Source organism: Tenrec ecaudatus, chromosome 4 (genome assembly GCF_050624435.1).
Source record: "Tenrec ecaudatus isolate mTenEca1 chromosome 4, mTenEca1.hap1, whole genome shotgun sequence".
NCBI lineage: Eukaryota > Metazoa > Chordata > Mammalia > Afrosoricida > Tenrecidae > Tenrec > Tenrec ecaudatus.
Window position 1 is genome coordinate 102,695,700 of NC_134533.1, and position 14,167 is coordinate 102,709,866.

A 14,167-nucleotide genomic window follows, 5' to 3' on the forward strand; every position below is an offset into this window, starting at 1 on the left:
CTTCCCCAATATTTTTCTATTCCAGTTTTAATTTATATTATTCACTTTTAATGTATTTAAATGTTTTTCAAGAAGACAGCTGTGTCTTCTCTGATGAAGGAAAGCTTTCAACATATTAGTGAGCCTCTTGAAGAAGTGTTTCCACAGCAAAAACAAGTCCTGCTGCAGTGGTGTGGCAGTGCACAGCCCTGCTGCAGTGGTGTGGCAGTGCACAGCCCTGCTGCAATGGTGTGACGGTGCACAGCATCGAGGATTAGTCAAATGCCACTAAGGAATCACTTCAAGGCAGAAAACAGATCCTAAATCTCTGCATGCTAAACAGCAAATCACTGGATACCTTTCCCCCTACACTTCAATCTTGGCATTATTGAAAGTTGACAGGTAAAAACTCCATTACAGGTTATGAGTTAGACACCACTTAGAAATTATTGTCTTCGCTCGCTATTTTCCCTTTAAAGGGCTCACTTGTTAACAGTCCATATTGTTATATATTAGAAGTGTAATCAGGACATATGATCTTTTCAGCACCCAAATTACTGCCAAAGAATCCATCTTTGTACTGAATGGAATCTTGCTCATTGTGCTGCGCATTGCCAATAGACTTCTGCTTATCCCTTTACCAGCCTTGGAAGCAAGATAAGCCACGTGTTTCCATTTTGATGGTCTGTCTCCGGAAAGAAATGTGCAGACAGCCTGTATATTTTTACTGAGCTCTCGAGTCGTTTAATTTAGAATTGAAATGTGCTTTCTAGCCAAGAGGTCATAACTCTGAAGAGGAGCGTGTGCAGGGCCTGGCAGTGAGGCCGGTGATTGCAGCTCATTGTGGTCTGTGAGGGTGTCGTCCAGAAGCCGTGTGCGAGAAGACATTGGAGAAATGTACCGTCCTTAATTGTGATATGATTAAAGTGAAACATTTTTGTGTAATTTGCATTTCAACTTGTCATTTATGGTGATTAGCTTCAGTAACTTTATGTACCTTAGCTAACCACCATTTAGAATTCTGAGAAAATTAACTTTTACATATTAATCATCTATGATAATGCCTTAAGGGCATAAATTAATGAATTCTGGCCCAGCATGCTATATCTACCTTCTGATTCTGATTGAGTTTTTCCACATCCGAACATAAGAAGCTTATCATTTTAACATGAAGTTATCAGAGACAAGGGGGAGATGCCACACCAATGGGGGCTTATTTCATGAAGTTTTCAAATAAATCTTTTTAGGACGAATTATTTTAACTTGTGTGATTCTAAAGAAAGAAAAATGGCAATATTCTGACATGCAATAGACGGGAGTTTATTTTGACATCTCATAGGCAGAATTAAGAAAACACAGCATGGAAAGCAATAATCAGACCAGTTCTGTGCCGGGGCTTCTGCAATAGAAGCCGGGGAGAGACGGTAAGACCTGGGGTAAATTGCATTGCACGTGTGGCGCTGGATGGCGTGACAATCAGATGTGCCATAGAGAGAAAATTAAGCCATAAATGTGACAGTAGAATGCCATAAACACATGATATAAACACAGATTATAGATGCATCATTTTGTGTTGACTGTGAAAGAGAAGGCACCTTCATTAATTTATATTATTAAATTACTAATATGTTGTTTTGATTGTAATGGGTTTCATCACAATGATCATAAAATTTCTGGGTCAGCGAGGTCGCGGCTTTCAAAATATGAGTAACTGAAAACTCCTAGTGAGTTGATGCACTCACCAAAGGGGTGAGAAAACAGAGAGCAAGAGCAGATTTCCTAGATTCAATAAAGAAACTCAACTGCTGCAATCAATTCACCTTCTTTTTACATTTTTTCATAAGAACCCTTAATGTGCTTTCTTTTTAAAAAATTATTAACAATTGGGAATGAATACATATATGCTATCAGTCCATAGTTCAGTCAGGTCAAGCAGTGTTGTACAATTGCTACCACAATGTTTCCAAACATTCTTTTCCTTCGTAGACTCCTTGACATCGTCTCCCTTTTACACACCCCACCCCCCCACCACTGAGCACCCCCACCCTTCCCAGACCCCATTCTACTTGCTGTCTCTGCATGTTCATCAGTCTTGGGTTTCATATACTGAAGAACAGAAAAATATATAACACAACTTCAAGAGGGTGGCCCCAAGGACATAATACCTCTGAGATAAACCCAAATTTAACAACAACAAAAAAATAGAGAAAATGTTGAAAAGCAGATCAGGTCTAGCGTTCGTCAGACAGGGAATCAGTTGACACCATTTACCTGCTCAGCCAGGGTTTATCTTTTTCTCATCTGTACTCATCTCTTCATTGCACTCTGCTTAGTAACTGCTTTCTCCGCCCCTCTGTTGTGGCTAGTGGAAGATCTTCAATGAACCAAATCTGGGACTCAAACAGTGAACACAACAGAGAGCTGCATTCCCTTGTGAAATTATATATTCTTTGCAGAAGAGAAAAATAAACCAGCGGTCAAAAAAGATCGTTTCAAAGAGCGGGAGGTGCTTTCGTGAAAATGAAGCATGAAGCTGTGATAGAATATAAATGAAGTTCAGTTCTGTGGAGGCTGTCATGTCTGAGTGGGCTTTAAAGACTTGGTGGGAAATTCCACTACCTTTTAATTCCATTCCCCATGAATATTTTGAAGCTCCTTTGAATAGAAAGAAAGTGTGATGGCGAAGTGGATTATGCATTGAGCTGCTAATCAGAAGGTCAGAAGTTCAAAACCACCAGCCCCTCCTTAAAGATATAGAGTTTCAGAAACCCAGAGACAGTTCTTTTGTGTCCTACAGGCTTCCTATGAATCAGAATCACCTCAATGTGAGGTGTTTTGTTTCTTGTTGTTTTCCATGTGTCTCTCTCCTAGAGAAGTCTAGGACCACCTGTAACTGACTTTTGAGCTGAGCTGTGAGAAGGAGCCAGTCTTGTGAGAATTGGATAATAGGAACAGGTAGTGTCTACACCTCAAATAGCTGAACATGTGTTTAGGTAGCAGGAAAAAAATAGCACAATTTAGTGAGTGAGAAGACATTGGTAAATGATGTGTATAATAGAGGTAAATTTATTAGGGGCTTCTGACCACAGAGATATAACTGTAAGTGAGCCCTGATGGCACACTGAGGTAAGTGTTAGGCAGCTAATCAAAAGGTTGATGGTTCTAGTCCACTAACCACTCATCTGGAGAAATATAAGGTTTTCTACTCCCAGAAATATTTATAACCTCTGATACGAAGGGCTCAAGTAGACATAACTGTAAGTGATATACATTTCTGGGAATTTTAAAAATAGGTAGAATGAAATTTTACAGAGTGTGTTAGCTGGGTAGACTAGAGAAACAAATTCATAGACACTCATATATGTGTAAGAGAGAACTTTATATACAAGAGCAATTGAGTATTGAGGAAACATCCCAGCCCAGTCCGGATCATGTCCATAAGTCTGATATTACCCCATATGTCGATACAAGTCCATAAATTCTTCTTCAGACTCATGCAGCCATGCAATGATGCCAAATGCAGGAAGATCACAGGCCAGTGAGTGGAAAGTCTTGTGGATCCAGTGTCAGTAGAAGCCTCTCAGTGCTGGTGTGGGTCTCCATGTGACTCCTCCAGCTCCCAGGGCTCTGGCTGCATCAGATTAGATCTATGTGGCTTCTCAGCAAGCATGTCTCACAGGGAGTGAGTGTATGTCCCCCAACGCCAGTGAGCTATTTAACTCCTTTTGTCTCCAAATGAGGTCATCAAGCTGAGACCTGACTGACAGGCTGAATTCCACCCCTTCACCCTTAAGTCTCAAATTGACAACAGATTATCGAACTACCACACAGAGGGTAGAATGATTTGAGAGGAAGAAAATTGGAAGGAGAAAATATAACTTGAGGACATTTGTAGCTTACTGAGCAAGGTAAGAGTGGCATAGTGTCTATATAGAGGAGTGAGTGCATTTGGGTAAAATTTCAATATTTTGAAAGAAGAACAATCAAGATTAGCTGATAGATTAGGGCAAAGATGGAAAGATAAGAATGAATTGCATTTGGTAGATTGTAGTGCCTTTTAGTGGGATGGGGGAAAATAGAACAGGTGTTGGGAAATTTTGAGAAGTTTGTTGTTGAGCCAGCTGGATTAGAGATGACCAACAGACAACCAAATGGTGATGTAAAATAATCCATTTGTGTTTGAGTCTGAAACTCAAAACAAGACAGGAATGAAATTCTAAGGAATCACTGGCACAGGCACGATATTCCAAGTTATGGGAAAGAATGAGATTATTTGGGGAAACTGAGTAGAAGAGCTCCTGAAGTTACTGAAGTTCAGACAGAAGAATATATGCAAGCAAAGGGAACCAATAGAAGCAGTCCATTGGTATAAGCAGTAGGATAAGAGAAATTCAAGGGACTGGCTGTTGGGGAAGTCAAGAAAATAGGTATATTGTTATAGGTCAACTTCTCACAATAAGCCCCCATGGTTCATATTCTTCTAGTGTGGCTCGGTAAAACTATCAATTTCTGAATTGCTGGTACTTCAAAGCCACAATTTTAGAGCTTGTTATCTGTCAAAATTCATTCAATCCATTCTGTTATGTCCTTCACTCAATAAAGGTTTACTGGACACTTACCATACGCCAAGTATTTTGCGTGCTACAGGCAGTTACGGATTACATAAATATAGTCCCATATGATCATAGAGTTTACTAGCTACTTTACAAGTGCTTTGTCAATTTTTTCTATTTTCTACCACAATTTAGAACTGATAATAAACATTTATTAAATATCAAGGTTGTAACCTTCTTGCATTGTGTAACTATAAAACTCCAACCCACACACATCTTATGTATAAAACATTTAATATAAAAATTTCAATCTACAAGTTTAATCTAAAAGCTCCTCACACCTCCCATTCAAAGCTAAGCTTGTTCCCTCCCTTGAGCGTGTGACTTCTATATTCCTGTGTCCTTAATCAGTACATCTCCTCTTTTCAGTATCCTTTATCCTCTATTTCTGTTCCTTCATCACCTATAAACATGCTAAGATTTCTTCTATCCCCACCCCCAATAACATTATATAATATCACTTTTTTGCAATCCATTTTATGCAGTAGAAACCAACAAACATACTTTTTATACTGCCTAATATAGTTTCTCCCAGATGAATAAACAGTTATGTGCATGCTGAAAATGTATAGATTAGTCATCTAAATGGAAATTTCCCTTAGACTATGCACTTAACATAAGTGCCTAAAATGGCATGGTAGGAAAAATAATGAACAGTGGAGTGTGCAGTAAGCTGCACATCCCACCCGAAAGTTCTATTGAGAGAAAATATGAGGAAGAATAAAAAGCTCATCTATTTTACATTCATGACATCAAATTTGTGAACCCTACTATACAAGAACCTTATAAAACATATTACCCTTATTGTCTTAGCCTAGAAAAGAGCAACATTTAGCCACATGTGTCCTGCCTATCATGAATGAATGACATGCTTTAAAGGATTCTGTTAAAAGTTCGAGTAGCTTTTGGTTTTCTCGTGTGCTCCCTTCCCAAGGAGATCACACAGTTGAAGTTCCATTGTTAATTCTGGGTCAGCTTCATCATAGGTCCTGTAGTTTTTTATGGATTGTACCCTAATGACATACTTTCTGTTGCTATGGATACAATGAATTTTCTTTATAACTGACTCTATAATTAAGTAATTTCATACAAGAAAAATAATTTGCTTCAATTTTTTCTAAACACTAAATAATGTTTGAAATATCAGTTTTAAAGAGAATCCTTTGAAATGCTAGATAAAGGTGTGTAACCTCTTCTTTCTTGTACTAACAATAGTTACTATGCTCTTGCTGACACAGTAGGACTGACGATAATAGCAATAGATTTATACGAAGCAATACGAGGCTATGGCTGCTTTCTAAATCTATTTTAAATCTTAGAGAGAATTTGAGAGAGCAGACTTCTATAACTGTTATCAATTCAACCAAAGAAACCCTGGTGGAGTGGTAGGTGAGGAGTTGGGCTGCTAACTCAAAGGTCAGCAGTTTGAATCCAACAGTCTCTTCACAAAAAGATGTGCAGCCTTGGACACCCAAGTAAGGGGAGTTCCACTCTGCCCTACGAGGTCTCTCTCTAAGACTGACTCAATGGCAGTGAGCTTTTCAGGCCAAATCAAGCCAACCTCTGAAAGCCATCACAACAGAAAAGTGGGTAGGTCTTGTTCTTCAAACATAGTACCAGTGAGAACAGATAATTGCTAAGCATCTCCTTTAGTCACACTAACTGTTCCAGAAGAGTACAGAAACGACTGACCTGCGGAACCTAACAGACATAGGCAGTGCAACGCCTTTTATGCAAGAGGCTCACACATTTACCTTGATCTGGTCCACAGTTTCTGTCCAACTCTAAACCTCCATTGTGAAATGCCAAAGGCCAAACAAACGCACTGCCATCCACTTGAGTCAGACTCATAGTGACCCTAGAGGACTGGACAAAACTGCCCCTGTGGCTTTCTATGACAGAGCGCCCAGGTGATGTCATGGGTTACACATTGGAATAATGTGTATCATAACCCTAAAGACAGAAACTTCAATGATCTGTAGAAGAAAGATTGGACTTTATACTCCCTTCTTAAAAACACATAGGGACGGGTCTACCGTGTACTGTAGAGTTGCTATGAGTCATGGTCAACTAGATGGCAGAGAGTTTTGTGTTGTTTTGGTTTTTTAACATGCTCATATAGTGCTCTAATTATCCCTTACATTCTTTGCATTACTAAAACCTCATTAATATAAGTCTGTGGCTCTTCTTGCACCTGGAGGAGGCCATTGTGATTCAGTATACATGAGACTGGTGCCTGATTCCAGCCTGTCCTTCCCTTCCCTCGATCTGTGATTATAGGAATGTAAACATCGCACGCGCACTCTTTCTCAACATTCTTGCTTCTTCTCCCTCTCCCTCTCATCCTCTTCTACCTCCTCCTTTTCTTCCTTCTTTTTCCTCCTCCTCCTCCTCTTCTTTCTCCTCCTTCCCTGAGTATATGGACTTCACACATTCTATTTCTGGTAACTCTAATAATACATTCCCCCCCTCCTACATTAAAAGACAAGTTTTTATGACTACACTCAACAGTTTTTATTTGTTTAATATGTGTCCAGTTACATATGTTTTAATCCATATCTTTTCTCACCATAATTGTACATATAAACCTAAATCACTTCCACTGGGTTGCTTCTGACTCAAAAAGACTATGTAAGACAGAATAGAACTGCCCCATCTGGTTCCAGTGCTGAAGTCTATAAGTGAGTCCACGGTCACGTCTTTCTGCTGTAGCAGCTGGTTGGTTTAAATCACCAAACTCTTGGTTAGCAGCCAAACCCAACCACTGCAGCCACCATACTCCCTCATCCACACACTGAGTAAACATGAAATAGAAAACAAAGTTTCTTATAATATGAACTAGTAAAAAGGTATTGAAGTTCCTCTGATATTGATAATGTATAAGACTATACCACATAAAAATATTCTGTAAAACAGTGCTGTTGATTCACTTGTTCATTCACCAAACATATCCTTTGGGAGTGCAAAGAGAAATAAGATGCAGAAGAAACTCATGGTTATTGCTAGAGATATACAAAATAAACATAATTGTGACACAGGGAAAGGCAAGAGTTTTTATTTATTTAATATAATGACTATATATTTAATATAATGACTATGAGAAGTATTTCCCCAAATAGGCTTGCAGAATTCCCACAGTTGGAATTTTAATGAAAATTAGTTCACAATTCAAAATTTAAGTGTGTCGAAAGCACCTTGAACAAGAACTAGAACCCACATGATTAGTTTGAAATCACAGTAAATTTCGGATAAGGAAAATACCTGATAAAGTTATGAAATGTTGAAAATGATTAAGCATAAATTATATTACTGGACAGCAATAACATATCTGATAAGAAGACAAAGCCTGACATTAAATGTACAAGTGTTTACTGTTCAAATGGAGCATAGTCATATTTCTTAAATTTAGAAATTTAAGGTTAACTAGAAATATTAAAAAAAACACCTGAAAGAATAAATGCAGAAGGTAAAATGCCCAAATAAGTAGAGGGAAGGAAAGGAGAATTAAGACTATTTTCCCAGTTCAATAGATGCTGCTTACTATTGGAAAACATGTAAACTAATTAACCCTACACAAGCCCATTTAGTAATATTTACCAGTCTTCAAAAGGATCCATACATGTTTACTAAATAATTTCATTTCTAGTAATTTGTGCTAAATAAATAGCCAGATATGCATGCAAACAATGTGTCATGAAAGCATTGCTTAGAATTGGGGGAAAAAGGCAGCGGGGGTTGGTGAAGGAGTAAGGAACACAACTACTTAATATTAAGAGACTTAAAAATAACCTTGTATCACATCTCAAATAATATGCATTTATTAATTCATCTATAAAATATCTATTGAGGGGAAATACAAGTAGACCTACTCCTCAGTGTGTTGCTACAGAAGTACAGACCGCAAGTTTATTAAGTGCAGGCATATATATGGGTCCGCGGTTTAGCACATCAGAAGTGTACTTTGCTCATCATTCGACAACTGGAGCAAAACTCAGTATGTTTTCTAAGCAGCATCAGCCTAGGTCCATCTGACTGAGTGCTCCAGGATTCAGTTATACGGTTACTAACTCACATTACTGCTAAGTGGGTTCACATATCAATTTTGAACGTAGCGGAAGATCAAGAGTTCCTTTCCATGCACCTCTCTCCCTGTCATCTGAGCAGAGTCACAGCTTGGTGTCTGGGAAAAAGGAATGTGTCTCAAGAAAGCTAGCCACAGTCTCAGATTCACATATAATGACTTTTTTCCTTATGATTCGAGGCAACTGCTAAGGCCAACTCTAGTTCAGGTTGAGACTTCGCTTCTTTAGGTAGAAGTAGAAAAGGTCGGCAATATCACATGATATGGGAAAGTAAGCAATGTGTGTACAAATATATATGTGTATATGGATATATTTTTAAAATACACTATGCCACAGAAATGAGAGAAAACAATTATATATATATAGTCCTGAGGGTAACAATTTATAATATGCATTACACTTTAAGTATCTTGCAGAGGAAAATGACAATCAATGCTAAGGTACTAAAGGATTTCACCTAAGAAATATATTTACAGTGAAGAAGTGAGTGCAAAGACCAGAATTTTTAGGTGCATCAGCTTAAAAAGAACAGAGGAAAAGAACCCTTAGTTAGGGGTCCTGACAATTATTCAGAGAGAAAAAAGAAAGACAGTGCATTAAGAAACAATGTCAGAAAGTACTTGAGAGCACTGTTCAGAAGTGTCAGGCACTGTTGGAGCCCGATAAAAATGTACTCTCGGATGTAAGAGTCGGTGTATAGACGGTCAGTAGCAAAGCCGATGAACCGTGATCAAAGGCACAGTGCCAGTTGAGTTGAAGAGTGAGCATGGAAGTCTTTAGTTAGTGACGGCGAAGGAGCTGAAAGTGGTAAGAAGCATGGCACCGTGACGATCCTTGAACCCAGGATAAACTTATCAAGAGTTTCATTTGATTGATAGCACTGAGAAAAGGCCTCTGCAGCTGAGAAAAGCTTTAAATGCAAGAGAAAGAGAAGAACAGTAGACGAAGAAGCGCTGTATGTCCTCTTTGTGGCCACACTGTAGTAGTTCTGCAAATTTTAGCATCTCTGATTCACATCTCACAACTTGAGTAACTTGGGTAAGACTGTCATTTGACTGTATGCAATCATAAATCATGAAATAACTTGGCCTACTTTGGCATCTGGAATGTGACATCTGGTATGAAGCTGGGTGACTGGCAGATGAGAAGACATATTTAATGCACACCATCAGGTAAAAGACGAATAGATTATTGCCATGTGTTTATATTTTGTGTTTATTTACATAATTCATGATCCAAGTGATCTCATTAGAGGAGCAGAATATAGAATATGCACTTAAAATTGATTGAGTTATTTCATGGAAAGTCTTATCCTGATTACTATCTGTATCCCAGAATACATATCAACCCAACACTCGTATCATTGTAAGGGCTCAACTCATCGGAGTGGTTAAGTGCTTGGCTTTTAACCAAAAGGTCCGTGGTTCACTGAGGAGAAAGACATGGCAGTCCGAGCCCAAAGTAGATTACAGCCTGGAAAGTGCTATGGGGCCGTATATGCTCTGTGCTGCAGGGTCTCTATGAGTCAGAATCAACTTGACAACCTTGGACTTGGTTTGGTTTTTAATATCGTTATATCTGTTCACTGACTAAACATTACTTCTTATTTGTTTCAGTTAGCAACATTATTTGACGATGGTGTTTTAGAGTGTTTAGTATTTTATTTCATTTCCTTTTAATGTATGCTAAGTGCATTAGTATTTGGAATCATTTACTCGTTAATTTATGTATGTCCTTATATTGTTCAGACATTCCATTGTTTGAATCATTGTTTATATTCAGAACAACCTTTCAATTTAAGAATGCAAGTGATGTTAAATAAGATTATTATATATGAATATAATTATAGTTTACAGCTTTCACCTGTTACATTAAATGAAATATTAACATTGAGCCTCTGGTTGACAGTATATTCTTGCACACAAGAAATCCAATTATTCTCATGGGCCAAGTCTATGATCAGGATAAAATAAACAAAAGCAACAAGAAATTCAAAGAAATAATAATTTTAAAAAATTTTTTTACTCAAATGAAAATAAGATGTGAGTGACAGGAATATGTCCGGAAGCAACGTTACTAGTTGAAACTAATAGTTCAAAATAGATATGTAAGAATAGAAGCAAAATGGCAGGCTCCGAAAAAGAAAATATTTATAATGATGCAAATGAATAGAGGCAGATAGAATATGATTAAATATCAGAAAACGTTCATGCAGATCCAATGGAATAAATCAAACACCAGGATGTTGGGAAGTCATGATTAACTGACAGTAGAACAGGTAGATAGCAGGGAAACCTCAAAAGCGGTAGCTATTTGGGAGCTTTTTTCAGTCGTGTGATGCTTTGTTGCACATGACATTTTATATGAACACAAGTTCAATATTTGAAATGGAGAAATGCTGCGGAGATCTTTTGGTGTCCAGGTGTGCTGAGAGGAAGGCAGACTTTTCTACTTACTGCTGCCCCGCTAAGATTTTTCTGCAAAGCTATATGAGTCCTAGGAAATTGAGTTCGTTAATTTAAAAAAACAGTTTGGAAAATTGTATGGTTTTAGAGCGCTGTAAAGAGAAACCAGTCAAGCGTTGACTAGAGGCCTGATTGATAGCATGACTAACATAAGATTTGCAAATCCTGTTTGTCTACATTTTCAGGAATGAATATTAAAATTTTATATGGCCTTCCAGCAGCAAAATTGAAAAGCAGGGCGTTAGATTAAGTTCTAAAGTTCTTCATCTTTTTTTTTCCTGGTAGATCAAAATGAAAAGCGATGGAATGAGGTTATTTACCTGGTAAAGATTGAGAATGTGCCTCGCTTTCCCTGTGGTCTTTACGTGCCTTACATTCCTGACATATGAAAAATTCATGGTTGTTTTTATTTCAAAGACTAGACTGCTAAAAATAACAGCTTTAGCATATGCTCATAGTTTTAGAATCGAATATAATAGCTACTAATCCTTAGTATCTAACAGTATCTTTGTCTTCTTCTTTTTCCAGTCTGTTCCCAGTATTCTAGAGGAGTCTTTGCCATTTTTGGCCTCTATGACAAGAGGTCTGTACACACCTTGACCTCATTCTGCAGCGCCTTACACATCTCCCTCATCACACCCAGTTTCCCGACGGAGGGGGAGAGTCAGTTTGTGCTGCAGTTAAGACCTTCCCTGCGAGGCGCGCTGCTGAGTCTTCTGGATCACTACGAGTGGAATTGCTTTGTCTTCCTGTACGACACAGACAGGGGTAAGTTCCCATTCCACAGCAATCCCATTAAACGCCAACTTCCACCCTGAAGTCGGTACGATTTAGCAGATACTTTTATTCCCAATATGGTTAACGTATTCAATGTGTGTTATAAAAGAGTTATAAAATATCTCTTGGAGAAATGTTCTCGTTAAATAAGTTTTACATGTATATGTTTGCTATAAAACAGGGCATGTTCTGTACCTTCATTGAAATGAAGACAACTTATTTGATGCCTATCAGTGATGATGCTATAGCAATAGTCGCACAATAAATTAATTGCTTTACCCCAGATGCAAATGACTCAATAAGTTGGGGCATTTTAAAACAATATCAGGTTGAGGCATAATAATGTGTGCAAAATATACAACTTTCAATGAGTCATCGAAAGGTCATGGAAATGACAATAGAGAGTGAGTGGTGTGAGCTGTGTTGTCGTCAGAGCATTGGAATTCTACACTTTTTGCAGAATTTGCAATAGATGGATTTCTCATTTTGAGGCTTTTTACTAAAAGCTTTTGCAGGAATGTTTCTTCCATTATACTTTGATTTAGTTACTAGAATTTAACAATATAGTAAATATCAGAATGAGCCCAACAGGACCACTTGTGGGTGTCATTTTCAGTAATTTACTTAATAGGTAAGCGTTTTTGAAGACACAGGAAGTTAAACTTTAAAACAGGCATCATTTTAAGAACAACCTTGAATTCTATATAAAATGAGTAAGGATGAAAAATATGCTCTTTTCTCTCATAAAAATAAAATCAAAGTAAGTCTTTTGTAGATATAATCAACCCTCAAAAATTCGAGGTATAACTTCCTGTGCTCAAGGAAGAAAATCGATTGAAGGGACACACTGTTCTCATTAAAACGCACATAGTTAGATGAGAACAATATAACATGTAATACAACCTCATAGTGGCTCTAGATCGTCCTTTACAATGGTAGTCTTGGTAAATTATATTTTCAAAGACGAGATCAACAAATTTATGACCATCAGACTCAATTCTGCGTGGTAGTAGCATACTCTAATCCTTATTTGGAAATATGAGGAATTACAGTTTAATAATTTTCCATTAGTAGCCCAAAGCATTCTAGGAAAGCACTACTGTGAAATAAAAGAGAAAAAAACAGTCCTATGTCTACTTCTAGGTGTTGGATAAAGGCCTAGGCAAGAGGACATGGAAAATTGACTCAGAATGTCCAGAAACATTCACTAGGGTGTGGGTGAGGTAATTCTCCTTCTGATTATTGTGACCTGGTTCAGGTATCCACTTTGAGGAGAATAAAGACAACTCTCCTGGCCTCCCAGAAATGCCAGTTGTTCTGGCGATTCTGCTCCCTCTGTCAACTCGAGGACCAATGCCCATCAAGGAGAACCATGTAGCAGTCAGTCACTCATCCCTCAGGGAAACGGTGGTTTGCTTCTCTCCACATGGTGCTTTCCAGAACTCTCACTCCTGTGAAGCAAGGCAAAGGTTCCAACCTTGAGCTAGTCACCATTATTTATCACCGTGAGCACTTTTTATAAGCAAGTATGCCTGGGCATTTACAGACTCCTCCACTGACTTAGCTTTGTTATTGTTCTTTGTGGTGTACATAATTTTCTTCTAATATTGGATCTTGCGATCTTTGACCTCTTTATTGGCTAGCTTAAAGCCTTTGCCTTCTCTCTCCCACTCTCTCTCTCTTTTATTTTTTAACCTGCATCATACATTTGAGTAGCTCTCAAAACAACAACAACCAAAAGCCCTCACTGCCCTCAAGTCAATGATGACTCATGGAGCCCCTGTCGGTTCCTGAGACTGTAACTGCAGCAGTTTCCCCAGCAGCGTTGCTGGTGGTTTAGGATGGCCAACCATGCCGGTTGTAGCCCAACACACACCAAGGACTCAAGCAGAAAGCAAATGCTTTGAAAATGATGGTGGCAGAACAGGTACAAATGTGCTTGACACAATGGATGTACATATGGATTATGGTAAGAGCTGTAAGAGCCCCCAATAAAATGATTTTTTTTTAAAAACCTACACCACCAGAAATCCTCAACTTCCTCAACAAATTGATGCAATTCACTGATTTATATTCCTCTCTTTAGTGGTCGTTCAGGCAGATTAGCTAGTCCTTTGTATTATCTTCTGTTTTACTGAGCCTGTCCAACTTCACATGGGCACCTTTGTTCTGAACGGAAAGTAGTCTGTAAGGGGAATGGACATTTCTGAATGCCCTGTAGTCTGTAAGGGGAATGGACATTTCTGAATGC

At 38.2% G+C, this 14,167-nt stretch overlaps 1 protein-coding gene across 9 annotated transcripts in view; it reads left to right on the forward strand.

The window, feature by feature from the left end:
* Positions 1–14,167, forward strand: part of GRIA4 (glutamate ionotropic receptor AMPA type subunit 4) — a 446,712-nt gene that overhangs the window by 156,157 nt on the left and 276,388 nt on the right. For all 9 annotated transcript variants that reach the window (XM_075548742.1, XM_075548736.1, XM_075548741.1 and 6 more), the window contains exon 3: positions 11,668–11,907. In XM_075548742.1, the coding sequence (XP_075404857.1) occupies positions 11,668–11,907 (240 nt within the window). The remainder of the gene's footprint in view (positions 1–11,667; positions 11,908–14,167) is intronic.